This window comes from Eretmochelys imbricata, chromosome 27 (genome assembly GCF_965152235.1).
Source record: "Eretmochelys imbricata isolate rEreImb1 chromosome 27, rEreImb1.hap1, whole genome shotgun sequence".
Classification (NCBI taxonomy): domain Eukaryota; kingdom Metazoa; phylum Chordata; order Testudines; family Cheloniidae; genus Eretmochelys; species Eretmochelys imbricata.
The window spans coordinates 13,990,336-14,003,126 of record NC_135598.1 but is presented as its reverse complement, the minus strand read 5'-3'; the positions used below and the strand labels follow the sequence as shown (position 1 = coordinate 14,003,126).

General features: G+C 39.9%; 1 protein-coding gene across 1 annotated transcript; it reads left to right on the top strand.

Annotated features, from left to right (window-relative positions):
• Positions 1-862: 862 nt before the first annotated feature.
• Positions 863-12,396, top strand: LOC144257848 (keratin, type I cytoskeletal 10-like). Its single transcript, XM_077806017.1, is given in 7 exon segments — positions 863-897; positions 5,817-6,186; positions 6,887-6,969; positions 7,567-7,728; positions 10,948-11,098; positions 11,201-11,326; positions 12,175-12,396. Coding segments are annotated over 7 exon segments (1,149 nt in total).
• Positions 12,397-12,791: the final 395 nt, after the last annotated feature.

Below are 12,791 nucleotides of genomic sequence, written 5' to 3'. Positions count from 1 at the left end.
AGATGCTATACGTCTTATTTGTTTTTAATTTTACTAAGCTATTAAATCTTACGGCTGTGATATATATATATATACACTTCTTTAAAGTAGTACTTTCTTTTACCCATTTAAGCTAAATCCTACCCACCTTACTTATGTAAGCAAGCAATCTAATTTAAATTCCTAGTCAGTTCTAGTTAATAATCTGGGAGTTCATAAACAACTTTACAGCCAAGTTATTGGAACTACTCATGTTCCAATATTGGAACTACTCATGTTTAAAGTTAAGCATGTGCTTATGTGCTTTGCTGAAATGTGGTCTCTAACAAAAATAGCAGAAAAAGTTGAACTATGTGGAGAGACATTATTTAAAGTAAAATATTATCAATAACAGAAAACAGGACACAAAGCAGTTGTGGTTCAGTAATGTTCTTTTTCCATAAATGGCCTCTTTTCATGTTTTTATTCAGGTGAAAGTGGCCTCTAAGAGGTTATAAAAATATATAGTGTCAGGATGAGTGTATTATTGTCTAACTAATATCACAACTAGGGCTTTATTAATATATTTCTACTGCAAAGGTCACAGTGCAGCAGAAGAAGCAGACTCCACAGAAATGAAGGTTACTTACTTGTAAACTGAGTTCTTCGAGGTGGCTCTGCATATATAAACTTATGGGTATTGTGCCACCTACTGATGCCTAACAGCCAAACCTTCTCCAAGCAGTTTGTCAGAGCACTCATTTACCCCTTCCTCCCTCTCTGCCCAGTGTCTCAGAACATTCTGAGGGCAAGGCTGTATAAGGGGCACAGAGCCCTCCACCATCTCAGTTCCTTCCACCACCAACCCACAGACACAGAATAAAAGGACTCTGAGAAAGAGGGGATGGCGGGTGCTATATTGAAGAATTCCAGTTACAAGTAAGTAACCTTCATTTCTTCTTTGAGTTGCTTTGCATATTCCCACTTACGGATTGTTTGATAAACAGTGCTGAAAATAACTTGGAGGAAACTGAACAGAACAGAGACTGAAGCACCACTGTACCAAATCTAGCATCACCCCTTAAAGCCAAATAGAAAGCATAATGTGATAGTAAATGTGTATACAGAATTGCAGATAGCAGCCCTGCAAATTTCAGGGGCTTGCTTAAGACAAGCAAAAGACTTTGCCCCAACTCTAGTGCAATGAGACTGTACCATCGCAAGTGTTGGGATGGTGCCGAATTGGTGTGGCCATACTAAATGAATGGTGAGAACATGGCTTGACGTGACTGAACTGCGAAAGAGGATTCTGGGAGCAGAATCCTTCTCTAGCATCAGGCAGATGGCAGAGGTGAAACTGACTGGCTCCATTCTGTGTGTATGATCAATACTGATCTTTGGATCATCAAATATGTCCACTTGAAAGCAAACAACATATGCAGAACATCCTGAATGGAGCATGGGCTGACCGGGGCATCTCAACCCTGCTGAAGGACATCACACAGGAGGCTGAAGTGAATGACTGAAAAGGGAGTGAATGTGGGATAATGTTCAGTTGGCACCACTCTGCAGTCTCCTCCTAAAGTATTAATTAGGAAATTTTTAATTAGTAAAAATTAGTAGCCACACGCCCACTGGGCATGCTTTTAGGACATGTGACTCCTCTGAGGAAAAAAGAGTATAAAAATCAAGCAAATTAAGTTACGGTTGGGGGAATTCCTTAATTGACGCTTCACGGCGCGCTAGACAGAGTAGCCAAAACTCTGCTCTGTGGGCTCGAGTAGGACTGTGACCAGAGGGGTTTCCAGGCAGCCAAAGCCTTGCCTTGAGGGAATCTGAGACAGACCAGAGGGCTGAGGAGACCAGACCTGGAGAGAAGTCGTTGTCCATAGAATTGTTAACTACCTTCTCCGTTTGCCAAGCAGGAACTGTGTGAGGCTAGCACAGGGCCTGTTTGTGTATGTTTGTGAAAGAGAGGCTCACTAAGAGGAATGTATAGCTCTGTCAAGGTTCCTTCCCCACTCTGAACTCTAGGGTACAGATGTGGGGACCTGCATGAAAACCTCCTAAGCTTACTTTTACCAGCTTAGGTTAAAACTTCCCCAAGGTACATATTATTTTACCCTTTGCCCTTGGATTTCCACTGCCACCACCAAACTTTATCTGGGTTCCTGAAAAAACAGAGTTTGGACACGTCTTTCCCCCCAAAATCCTCCCACCCCTTGCACCCCACTTCCTGGGGAAGGTTTGGTAAAAATCCTCACCAATTTGCATAGGTGACCACAGACACAAACCCTTGGATCTTAGAACAATGAAAAAGCATTCAGTTTCCTTACAAGAAGACTTTTAATAGAAGTAAAAAAAAGAATCACCTCTGTAAAATCAGGATGGTGAATACCTTACAGGGTAATTAGATTCAAAACATAGAGAATCCCTCTAGGCAAAACCTTAAGTTACAAAAAAGACACACAGACAGGAATATTCATTCTATTCAGCACAGCTATTTTCTCAGCCATTTCAAGAAATCATAATCTAACACATACCTAGCTAGATTACTTACTAAGTTCTAAGACTCCATTCCTGTTCTGTCTCCGGCAAAAACATCACACAGACAGACCCAGACCCTTTGTTTTTCTCCCTCCTCCCAGCTTTTGAAAGTATCTTGTCTCCTCATTGGTCATTTTGGTCAGGTGCCAGCGAGGTTTAAGCTTTAGCTTCTTAACCCTTTACAGGTGAGAGGATTTTTCCTCTGGCCAGGAGGGATTTTAAAGGGGTTTACCCTTCAAGCTCTTACTGTATAGTTCTTTAATGTCTAACACAGGAGTTATGTGCTTAATGTAACCCTTTACCACTTGTGTAATTCCTTCTTGAATAAACTGCAGTGTATGCAAGCTAATTACTGTGGACCTTTTTCACTGATATGACAGTAATCTGCTCCGCTGGGAGCCATTCAAGATCCATTCAGGGGTAGTAGTCCCCTGGTACCAACAGCAGGTACAGGAACTCTTGATGAAACATGTGTCATAATAATATCGTCTTTATTTCTCTGTAAAGTTTGTAGTAAACTACCTACTGGGAGCATTTGAATGGTTAATTGCCATATGCTAGTCAATGCAACTAACTGCCTGTGTATACATAGGAAATAGGAATTGACTTCAAAGCAACAATATACATTATCTATTCTTCATCAAGGAATGCTTGCTGTGAAAAGAGGTTTATCAGCTGCGCTTCAACTATAAAAGAACTTTGGGACCTGATCCTGTTCATCTCAAATCTCTTGAACTTTGTCAGGGGAAGTTTAAGTCACAAGACTGAGGCCTCCAGCTCAATTCTGTATTACTCTGCTGTTTCTTATGGAAGAATTTAAACAAACGCTGCACAATGACTGCCTATTGGACTATAACCTATGGAACTGATTCTGGACAAACTTTTTACAAATTAGCAGCTCACCATCTCTGCTATGAAACTGACCTAAGAACTTTATCCATATATGTATGTGTAATGATCTTTAACCACAGTACTCTCTTTTCTTTTTTAATAAATCTTAGATTAGTTCATAAGAATTGGCTATAGGCGAGCATTTGGGTAAAATCTGAAATATTCATTGACCTGGTGGGTAATGTGTCCAATCTCTTGGTGGAACTTTATATATGGATAAGATCTGAAATAATCATCACCATATTTGACTGGGCTGTCTGGGTGGGAGACCACAGGTGGACTGCTTTAGGGGAGCTGTATTTTAGCTTCTTGATAACCAGTAAGGTATTGCAGAAGCTGTTTTGTTGCTGGCTTGATTAACCTAATTATTAGATGGGTTTCAGAGTAACAGCCGTGTTAGTCTGCATTCGCAAAAAGAAAAGGAGGACTTGTGGCACCTTAGAGACTAACCAATTTATTTGAGCATAAGCTTTCGTGAGCTACAGCATCCGATGAAGTGAGCTGTAGCTCACGAAAGCTTATGCTCAAATAAATTGGTTAGTCTCTAAGGTGCCACAAGTCCTCCTTTTCTTTTTGCTAATTATTAGAATAAACCATCAGTTTGGAGGATCGTCTCGCCCATTCTTTGCAGTTTGCCCTGATTGAGCAATCTCAGTGAGGCCCCTCCAGCGACCAGGGTCACGATACTAAACAATTAACAGAACACTAAGAACAGAGGAAAAATACCCAGATCCAAATGGACCAGAGCAGTTGCCTTCCATCTTTGGCATGCAATTGGAAGGAACTGAGGTGGTGGAGGGCTCTGCACCCCTTTATATAGCCTCACAATCAGAACGTTCAGAGATGCTGAGCAGAGGGACAGAAGAGGACGCATAAGCACTCTAACAGACACTGGTTGGAAAAGGTTCTGCTCTTATGCACCACTAGGTGGCACAATACCCATAAGTGGGAATATGCAGAGCCACTCGAAAAAGGACCACTATTTCCTCCCCACACCTCCACATTTTGCAGGTGAGCAGGATGGGGCAGGGACTAGACCGAGCCTTGGCTCCGACCCTCTGTGTGATGTGCCAGATTATATATGCTGAGCCAGGCATAAACCCAGTATAGAATATTACCTACCCACTGCAGTGAAGAGACCAGAAAGCTCTGAGTCAAAACTGGCTTGCCAGGCTGCTTCTGGGGAAACACAACTACATGCATCCCCTTGCTCAGGGAAAATTGTAAAGTGACAATTTAGCCCATAGTTATTCAGCACTATCCTGATTGAAGAAACAAAATAAGATGAAATCAACCCAGAAGTATTTGCACAGCCTTCCGGCAAAAGGAACTTCAAAAATTGCAAACACATGTAACTCATTACAGAAAGTGTGAAGTTGCACTCTATATGATTTTATAAAAATACGCTAATGAGTGTGAATATAATGTAACTGGAATACACTTCATGCAAAAGGTCTCTTGTAAAGTATCATTACAAAGCTTATAATCTACTGAGTGTGGTCATCCTATTTGTATAAATGTATCACTCTTATATCTGAAACTAGAAATATGAAATATAACTCTGAGGTCCTATTGTAGTTATGCAAAGTGTGGGCCATTAAGGGTGGTTTGGAATCTTAATGGCTCCCATTACCAAGGACAATTACCTGTATATGGCTCTGTTTTACTTGTAAGTCTTCCTGAATACCTGTGGGCTTGCAAGTGGGTAATGAAGTCTTACAGTGACATGTGATCATGTCACCTGAACTGGAATTCATCTTCAACATGGTACTTTTCCATTGAGAAGAATGGGTGGGATCCCAGAGGGATAAAGGATTCCTGCTTTATACAAAAGATATATAAGTGGGTGGAGCAGAACAAAGGGGGTGGTAATCATGAGGAATCCCCTAGCTACCAGCTGAGCTGGAACAAGGGCTGTACCAGGGAAAAGGATTGTGCCCAGACTAGGAAGGAGTCCAGTCTGTGAAAGAAACTTATTGAAACATCTCTGAGGGTGAGATTTTATCTGTATTCAGTTTTACTACTGTACTAGACAGACTTGCATGTTTTATTTTATTTTACTTGGTAATTCACTTTGTTCTGTCTGTTACTACTTGGAACCATTTAAATCCTACTTTTTGAATTTAATAAAATCACTTTTTACTTGGGGGGGGGACAGCTATGCATATCTCTCTATTAGTATTATAAAGGGCGAACAATTTATGAGTTTACTGGTAAAACGGATTTATTTGGGGTTTGGACCCCAATGGGAGTTGGGTATCTGAGTGTTAAAGACAGGAACTCTTCTTAAGTTATTTTCAGTTAAGTCTGCAGCTTTGGGGCCCCTGGTTCAGACCCTGGGTCTGTGCTGGAGCAGACTGGCATGTCTGGCTCAGCAAGACAGGGTGCTGGAGTGGCGGTGCATCTATAAAAATACCTAGTGGTGGAGCACGTTGCTTGGGTGGAGGTTCTGGAGTGGGAAAGTATAGGTCTGGCGGAGGCTGGGGTGCTGGTTCTGGATGGTGTGGCATTGGAAGTGGAGCAGGTGGATCCTTTTATAACTTCGGTTATGGTGCTGTTGGTGCTACAGGCGGAGATGGTGGACTTCTCTCAGGTAGCGAAAAGGAAACCTTGCAGAACCTTAATGACCGTTTGGCCTCCTACCTGGGCAAAGTAAATGCTCTGGAAGAGGCAAATACAGAGCTTGAACACAAAATCAAGGACTGGTAAGAGAAATTTGGACCACATAATGATGGAAGACCTCACAACTACAGTAAATACTGTGCTATTATTGAAAACCTTGTAAATCAGGTAAGAAGTTATATTTTTAAACAATTTGTTATTGGGATTAAATAATGTATTTAATTATTGTCTTATTCTGAAAAGTAAATTGTTAACTATGTCTCTGGCTAATATTAATGTCAAATATCAAGCCTACATTATAAATAAGTTGATAATTTCATTTGCAGCAGGATTGGGCTCCAGGGACCTGAATGTACTCAATAAGTTCATAATGAAGATCAAGTTTAAGAAAATCAGCGGAAGTTCACTGACATAACCCAGGAGATATTCACAAATCTCCAAAAGTAGAGAGCTATAAAGACTGCCAGAATTAAAGGAAACTACAAGAAAGAGATCATTGTGTCAAACATTGTCCTAATGTGGCTTTATTTTAGAGGGGGTATGAAGTTGATGCACACCTGGTGTTAGGTTAACTATTGGAAAAGGATATGGAAAAAGAAAAATGAGAATAAGCATGAACGGAGTAACAAAAAGGAGAATGTGGACAAATGATCAAATATTTCTAAAATACTGAACTAACCAAGATAAGCAAATATTTTATCATTTTAGTTATTCATGTAAGTATCAGATATCGGTTTTTTAACTACTTAAATTTTTTCTCCATTGACTTTGATTAAGTTCATCAAATCCATGAGACACAAGTAAACCTGTCAAACTTACAAGAGTCCAAGAAATAACTTATTTTTCAGTACCTCCTGCTGTTTTTTAGATCATTGCTGCAACTGTTGACAATGCCAGGATCATTCTGCAAATTGACACTGCCAGGCTGGCTGCTGCTGCTTTCAGACCGAAGTAAGTTGAATTAATTATATTAGACATGTATTGCCAAAATCATGCAAAAGTTAATACTATTAGACCACTGTACTAGAATCTTTCAATATTCTCTCTTTTGCATTTGAAGGAGACACTGTTCCAAGCATAATTCTTAAATCTTTTTACAGATTCCAGCACTGATTAACATCTCTGTAAAAAATTCGTATTGTGAAAATATTTTACAATTACTCTTTGTGTAATACAATGTATAACTCAGATTTTAGCACACATTTGGTGGTTTATAAAAATAACAGAATTGTAGAGGGATTTAGATTGTAAAACTAATGTCCAATGGCCATCAACCCAATCTTTCAGTCAATGGAAATTTTGATTGCATGCATTTTCCAGAACTTACAAATTAGCAAAAGAGATGAAAACAAATAATTTTTACTCAAATGATCTAAATTGATTTCTAGACTTAAGGGCCAGATTCTGCCAACCTTATTCACGCTGAGAAGTACCTTATTCAGTGAGTAAGCCCACTGATTTAAATGTACTGTTTGTGGAATAAGATACCATGCAGCAATGGCTATGGTATTACAATTTGACCCTACTTCTTTTAACAATTCTTTTTAGATATGAGAATGAGATATACCTCCACCAAAGTGTTGAAGCCGACATCAATGGTCTACGTAAAGTCCTGGATGAAATAACTCTTGCCAAGAGTGACCTGGAGATGCAGACTAAAAACCTGAATGAAGAGCAGGCTTACCTCAAGAAGAACCATGAGGAGGTAAGGTAGGATCTATAACTAGCTTCCTGAAGTCAAGGGACCAAATTTCTCAGTTTTTATAAACGGGTGTAGCTCCACTGAAGTCAATGAAGGTACGCTGATTTAAGCAGCTGAGAATCAGGCCCAAGATGTTTGTTTATTAATAATTCATTGCATACTATCTTTGTAAATTATTGTTTTGAAGGATTAGATAATATTTTTATTCTTTGGGGGTATACATTATAAAAGAGACTGCTTTTCAGAAAAATTTAAGGACAAAATAAATTGTAAATTTTGATAATTTGATATTGAGCAAGATTCTCACTCACGCTGCACACCATGCAGAGGAGAAAGATTGTGTCTGGTGCCCCCCTGCTCTTCTGTGCAGTGTATCAATATTGCAGGTAGCAGCGCTGAAAAGAGCAGTCTCTGCAGTGTCACTACTCCCCATTCCAAGTACATGGCTAGTGGGAAGTGGGCTGGCAAGAGTCGAGAGTGGAGAGAGATTTGGCTCCACACTCAGCACAGCTGAGCCTGCATGGAGGAGGAAGTAATCTACACCGGGTAGGGGGCTGGCACAGATTACTTCCCCACAGAATAAGCAGGGAACCAGGAACCTTACTGAGTCTCTGGTGCCACAATATGGTCCCTGGTCTTCTCATGGTGCAGTAGAACAACAACACTGATCCTCATTCATGACTTCTGGCAAAGACACAATCTAGCCAATTATTTAGTGAGTTGTAGCATTTATACTAGTCAGACATTTGTTAGAATTCATAATTGGCAATAAGGGAGGGATTTGTTGCAATTTTGCGAAGATTTACATTTGAAAGAAAAGGATTAATTTTCATATATCTTTACAAATCAAGAGGATTGCCTTATGATTTCTTTAGGTAAAAGAACATGAAATAAAGTTGTACTTTTTTGCCCCTCTATGGATGTACAGAGCAATACACTTGATAAATAAAGAGATGTGGAAGCAAATTCCTTCACATATTAATTCATGTGGCAAAATTTTAATGACACTCAATCTTAGTTTTAAACTATTTTATATTTTAATACTATATGATTTAGAGAATTCTTGGCCAAAACAGAGTGCTCACATACATTTAATGGCTCTGATTCATCTTTCCAAACAGATTTATTAATTAAACTATATATTGAAAACAAAATTCTGAATTTACATCCTGAGACTTTGGGGAAAAAATTCCTCATGTGTATTATAATTAACTCAGTACTTTAAAACAAAATTTAAAAGCATAATACTGGATTTTTAAATTTAAGTGCTTAATCTTTTAAATCTGGATGTTAATCATAAATTGGCAGGTATTTTTATAAAGGGCTATGCAGCTAGTCTTTTTAAAATGGTTTTTACACTTTGTTATTACTTACTGTTAGATGGAATACTTTGTTAGTAGGCAAATCTTATCCCCATGTACTTGAAACAAGTATACATGTGTAACCCTTCTGCCAGGCCAAGTTGATAGCAGCAAGGGCCGGGTTCAGTACACAGGGGTTCCCTCTCATCAAAGCAAATGCAAAACTGGCTCGAGCCCCCACCCAGTGACCTGGGAAAATCTTACACACACTCCTGGGTGCCTCAAAGAGGCAATACTTCCCCTCTCGCAAGCACAGAGTCTTGGTGTAACAGAGAATCTTTAATAACATGAGGTAAACGACATCAGCATTAAATTGGGAAAACACCACAACTAGGGTTCATCAACCAAACCATGAGCAAAGACCCACCCCAGCAAATTGGGCCATGTCCTTTCCCTCAGGTTCTTGAGTCCCACAACCCAAACGTCTCTTGAGTCCAGCAATCCAGAAATCACCCAAAGTCCAACAACCCAAAAGTCCAGCCCCAGAGTTCATCTGCAGAGTGTTTTTTTTATGTGTGTGCGTGCGCGCGCACTTCACCCCGAGCCGCTCCGCTCCACCAACTGTCCCACGAACTGCTCCGCTCTGTATCACACAAGCAGCTCCCGCCATCCCATGAACTGCTCCACCAGCCGGTCCACGAACTGCTCTGCTCCGCTCCAGATCTTCAGGCTCCCCACTACTTGACACAGTGCTCAGTGATTTTAGCTCTTTAGTGATTTCAGCTTGTAGTAGTGGGAGCCTCAGTGCCGGTGCACCATAAGGCCAAAGTGAATTCAGCTCAGCAAGTGTAGCTAGACTCCTCATAGACCCAAAATTAGCTCTGATGTTCCACAGTGGAGAGAGACAGAGGTGCAATTGATGTTTCAGGCCCTCACAAAGGGGCCCACACCACCAGGTACTAATACCTGTCTCCAGCCTCTCTCAATTCACACAGTTTTGGAACTCATGTCCCTTGCCTAGCGAACACTACTTAGTTAATGGCGAGTCCCTCCATCATAACAAAATGCCAAGTACAGTTCCACTGTCCTTGATTCCTATAATCAGGGTAATAACAATGTATTCTTCCTGCCCCAATAACAGAGACACTGGGGATCCCAGAGCAGCCAAAGTGACCATTTGGGCAGCTATGGCCTCATTCTAGGCGGGGGGGGGGGGGAGGGGGTGTGCCTATGCAAATGAGATCAGCCCCTGAAGTTCTTTTCCAAAATTTGCCACACCTCACCACCAGATGTCAGGGTGGAGCTCATCCTGACTCTGCTTACACATGGCATAAAAAGCAATAGAACTAGGCAGACCACGAACAAGCCACTTAGGGTATGTCTACACTCATTTGTAACTCCAGTTTAGGAATTGTTGAATCCTGGGTCCCAACGTGGTGCTCAAGCGCCTACACTGTATTATACAGGGCCAAGTCTAACCATCCACATCTCAGACTTCCTACTGCCCTCTCAAAATGTGGCCATGCTAGCTCTTTGTTTATGGTGCAAGCATGGGAAAACTGTCCACCAAACTTGACTGTTCAAAAGACAAAGCAAGTCGGCTCATGGGATTGTGGAATACTTTTGCTTGACTCCCAGAAGTCTAGTGGGGCTGCATCTACACTACAAAGCAATAGGGCTTGAACCTAAGTCCCAGACCGATTCAGGCTCAGACCCTCCACATCTGTGGGGTCCTCGGACCCTGGGTTAACATGATTTGTAGGGAAGTGAGATTCAGTTTGAGCCTGAATTTGAACCCTGGGCTTACACTGCAGCATAGACATTTCCTTAAGGTACTCTGAACACTGAGCATGAAGGCTAGAGAACTTAGTTCCTTGCAGGATCAAGCCACAAGTCTTCTTTTCTCTTCATTTATGAAATGTAAAGTTTGCAAAGCACGATCTCTGGTGATGCTAATGTAGAAATTAATGCTACTCCAGGAATTGGTAACACTACTCATCTGAATAAAATGAGAGCAAAGTATGAGGCCCTCACTGAGCAAAATCGGAAAGACGCTGAAGCCTGGTTCAGTGAAAAGGTAACTAAATGCTAACAAGTGTTCTGAAAGCAGACTCAATTCCATGAAACTTGGACATTTTGCTTCACTAAATAACTTTTTTTTGTTATTGCAATACCTCAGAGTAAAGAATTCAATGTACGGATCAACTTTAGAGCTGAGGAGACCAGTACCAACAAAAGGCAGATTACTGAACTGAAACGCACTCTTCAAGCCTTGGAGATAGAGCTGAAATCCCAACTTGTTCTGGTATGAGAATAGATACCTCTTAAATTAATTTCTAAAGATCTAAGGTCAAATTTTTAATGGGACTTTGGCTCCTAAGTGCCTACATTGCTTTTGAAGATGGGGCTTAAGCTCCTAAATCTTATATGCATTTTTGAAATCTGCACCCCTAAAATAGCATTTGGGTGAAATCCTGCCCTCGTAGAAGTGAATGGGAGCTTTGCCATTGGCTTTGATGAAGTCAGGGTGTCGCACTTTACATGCAAGAGATATATGATACATTATAAATTTCTCCTTTTACTTTGTCTTTCAAACAACTTCTGCACTAAAGCATAAAAAAAATGACAGATGGGGTAGCATTGCAAAAGAACTGCAGTGCTTCAAAATAAAATGGAATGATATACATGCACATTGACACAATAAGGATCTACTAACAAAGGAAACAAATATTCTATAGCAATCAAAGGGATAAAATCATGTTCTGTTAATGGTCATGTAGTTTGTTATACTAAAAATGAAAGCGGCTTTCTTCACCTTTTGGCTCCATTTTTCTGTAATGCTATTAGAAGCACAAATAGTATATCAACAAAGAAAACTAATGTGACCATTTTAAAGAGTTAAAATTGTACATTACTAATTGTTGAGTGGTTTGTTATACTAAATAATAAAACCTGCTTTCTTTATCTTTATATTCCATGTTATTAAACCAAAGATCTAAGGTAAAATGTTAATGAGACTTTGGCTCCAAGTGCCTACATTGCTTTTGAAGATGGGGCTTAGGCTCCTAAATTTCATGTGCTCATATCTCATTGTTATTAAGGTTTTTCTTCCACCCCCTCATATTAGTATTGTGCATTCTTATTCTATGTCAGAAACAATCTATTGAAGCCACCTTGACAGAGACAGAAGGTTGTTATTGTGCACAACTTTCAGAAATACAAGTGGTGATTAGCAGCATGGAGACACAAGTGCAACAGATAAGGGATGATATGGAATGCCAGAATTCAGAGTATGAATTACTCCTGGACATCAAGATTCATCTGGAAAATGAGACTGAGGTTTACCACCGCCTGCTAGATGGAGAGGGAAGTTAAGAAAAGGGAAGAGTACTGAAGGAAACAAAGTATTTACAGCTAAACAAATAACTGATTTTTTTAGGAAAGTGAAATTTTTTTTTACATCTTTTGGGGTCGACTAGAAAGGGAATTTTTTCAGTTTTCCTTGCCAAAACAAAAAAAAACAAAAAAAATTCTGTTTCAGATCAAACAAAATGTTTTATTTGACCCAGAACAAAAATTTGGGGGGGGGGGAAGTGTTTCATTTTGGTTTTAGGTGCTTTTAACCTCTTTTTGGTTTTGTTTTTTAAATATATCTAACTACATTTCTAAGCAAAACACCAAAATGCATCAACTTTTGAAATTTTTTTTTGTTCAAAACAATTCAGCGAATTCGACTCAATTTCACAAATAGTTTCGGTCAAGCCAGAAAC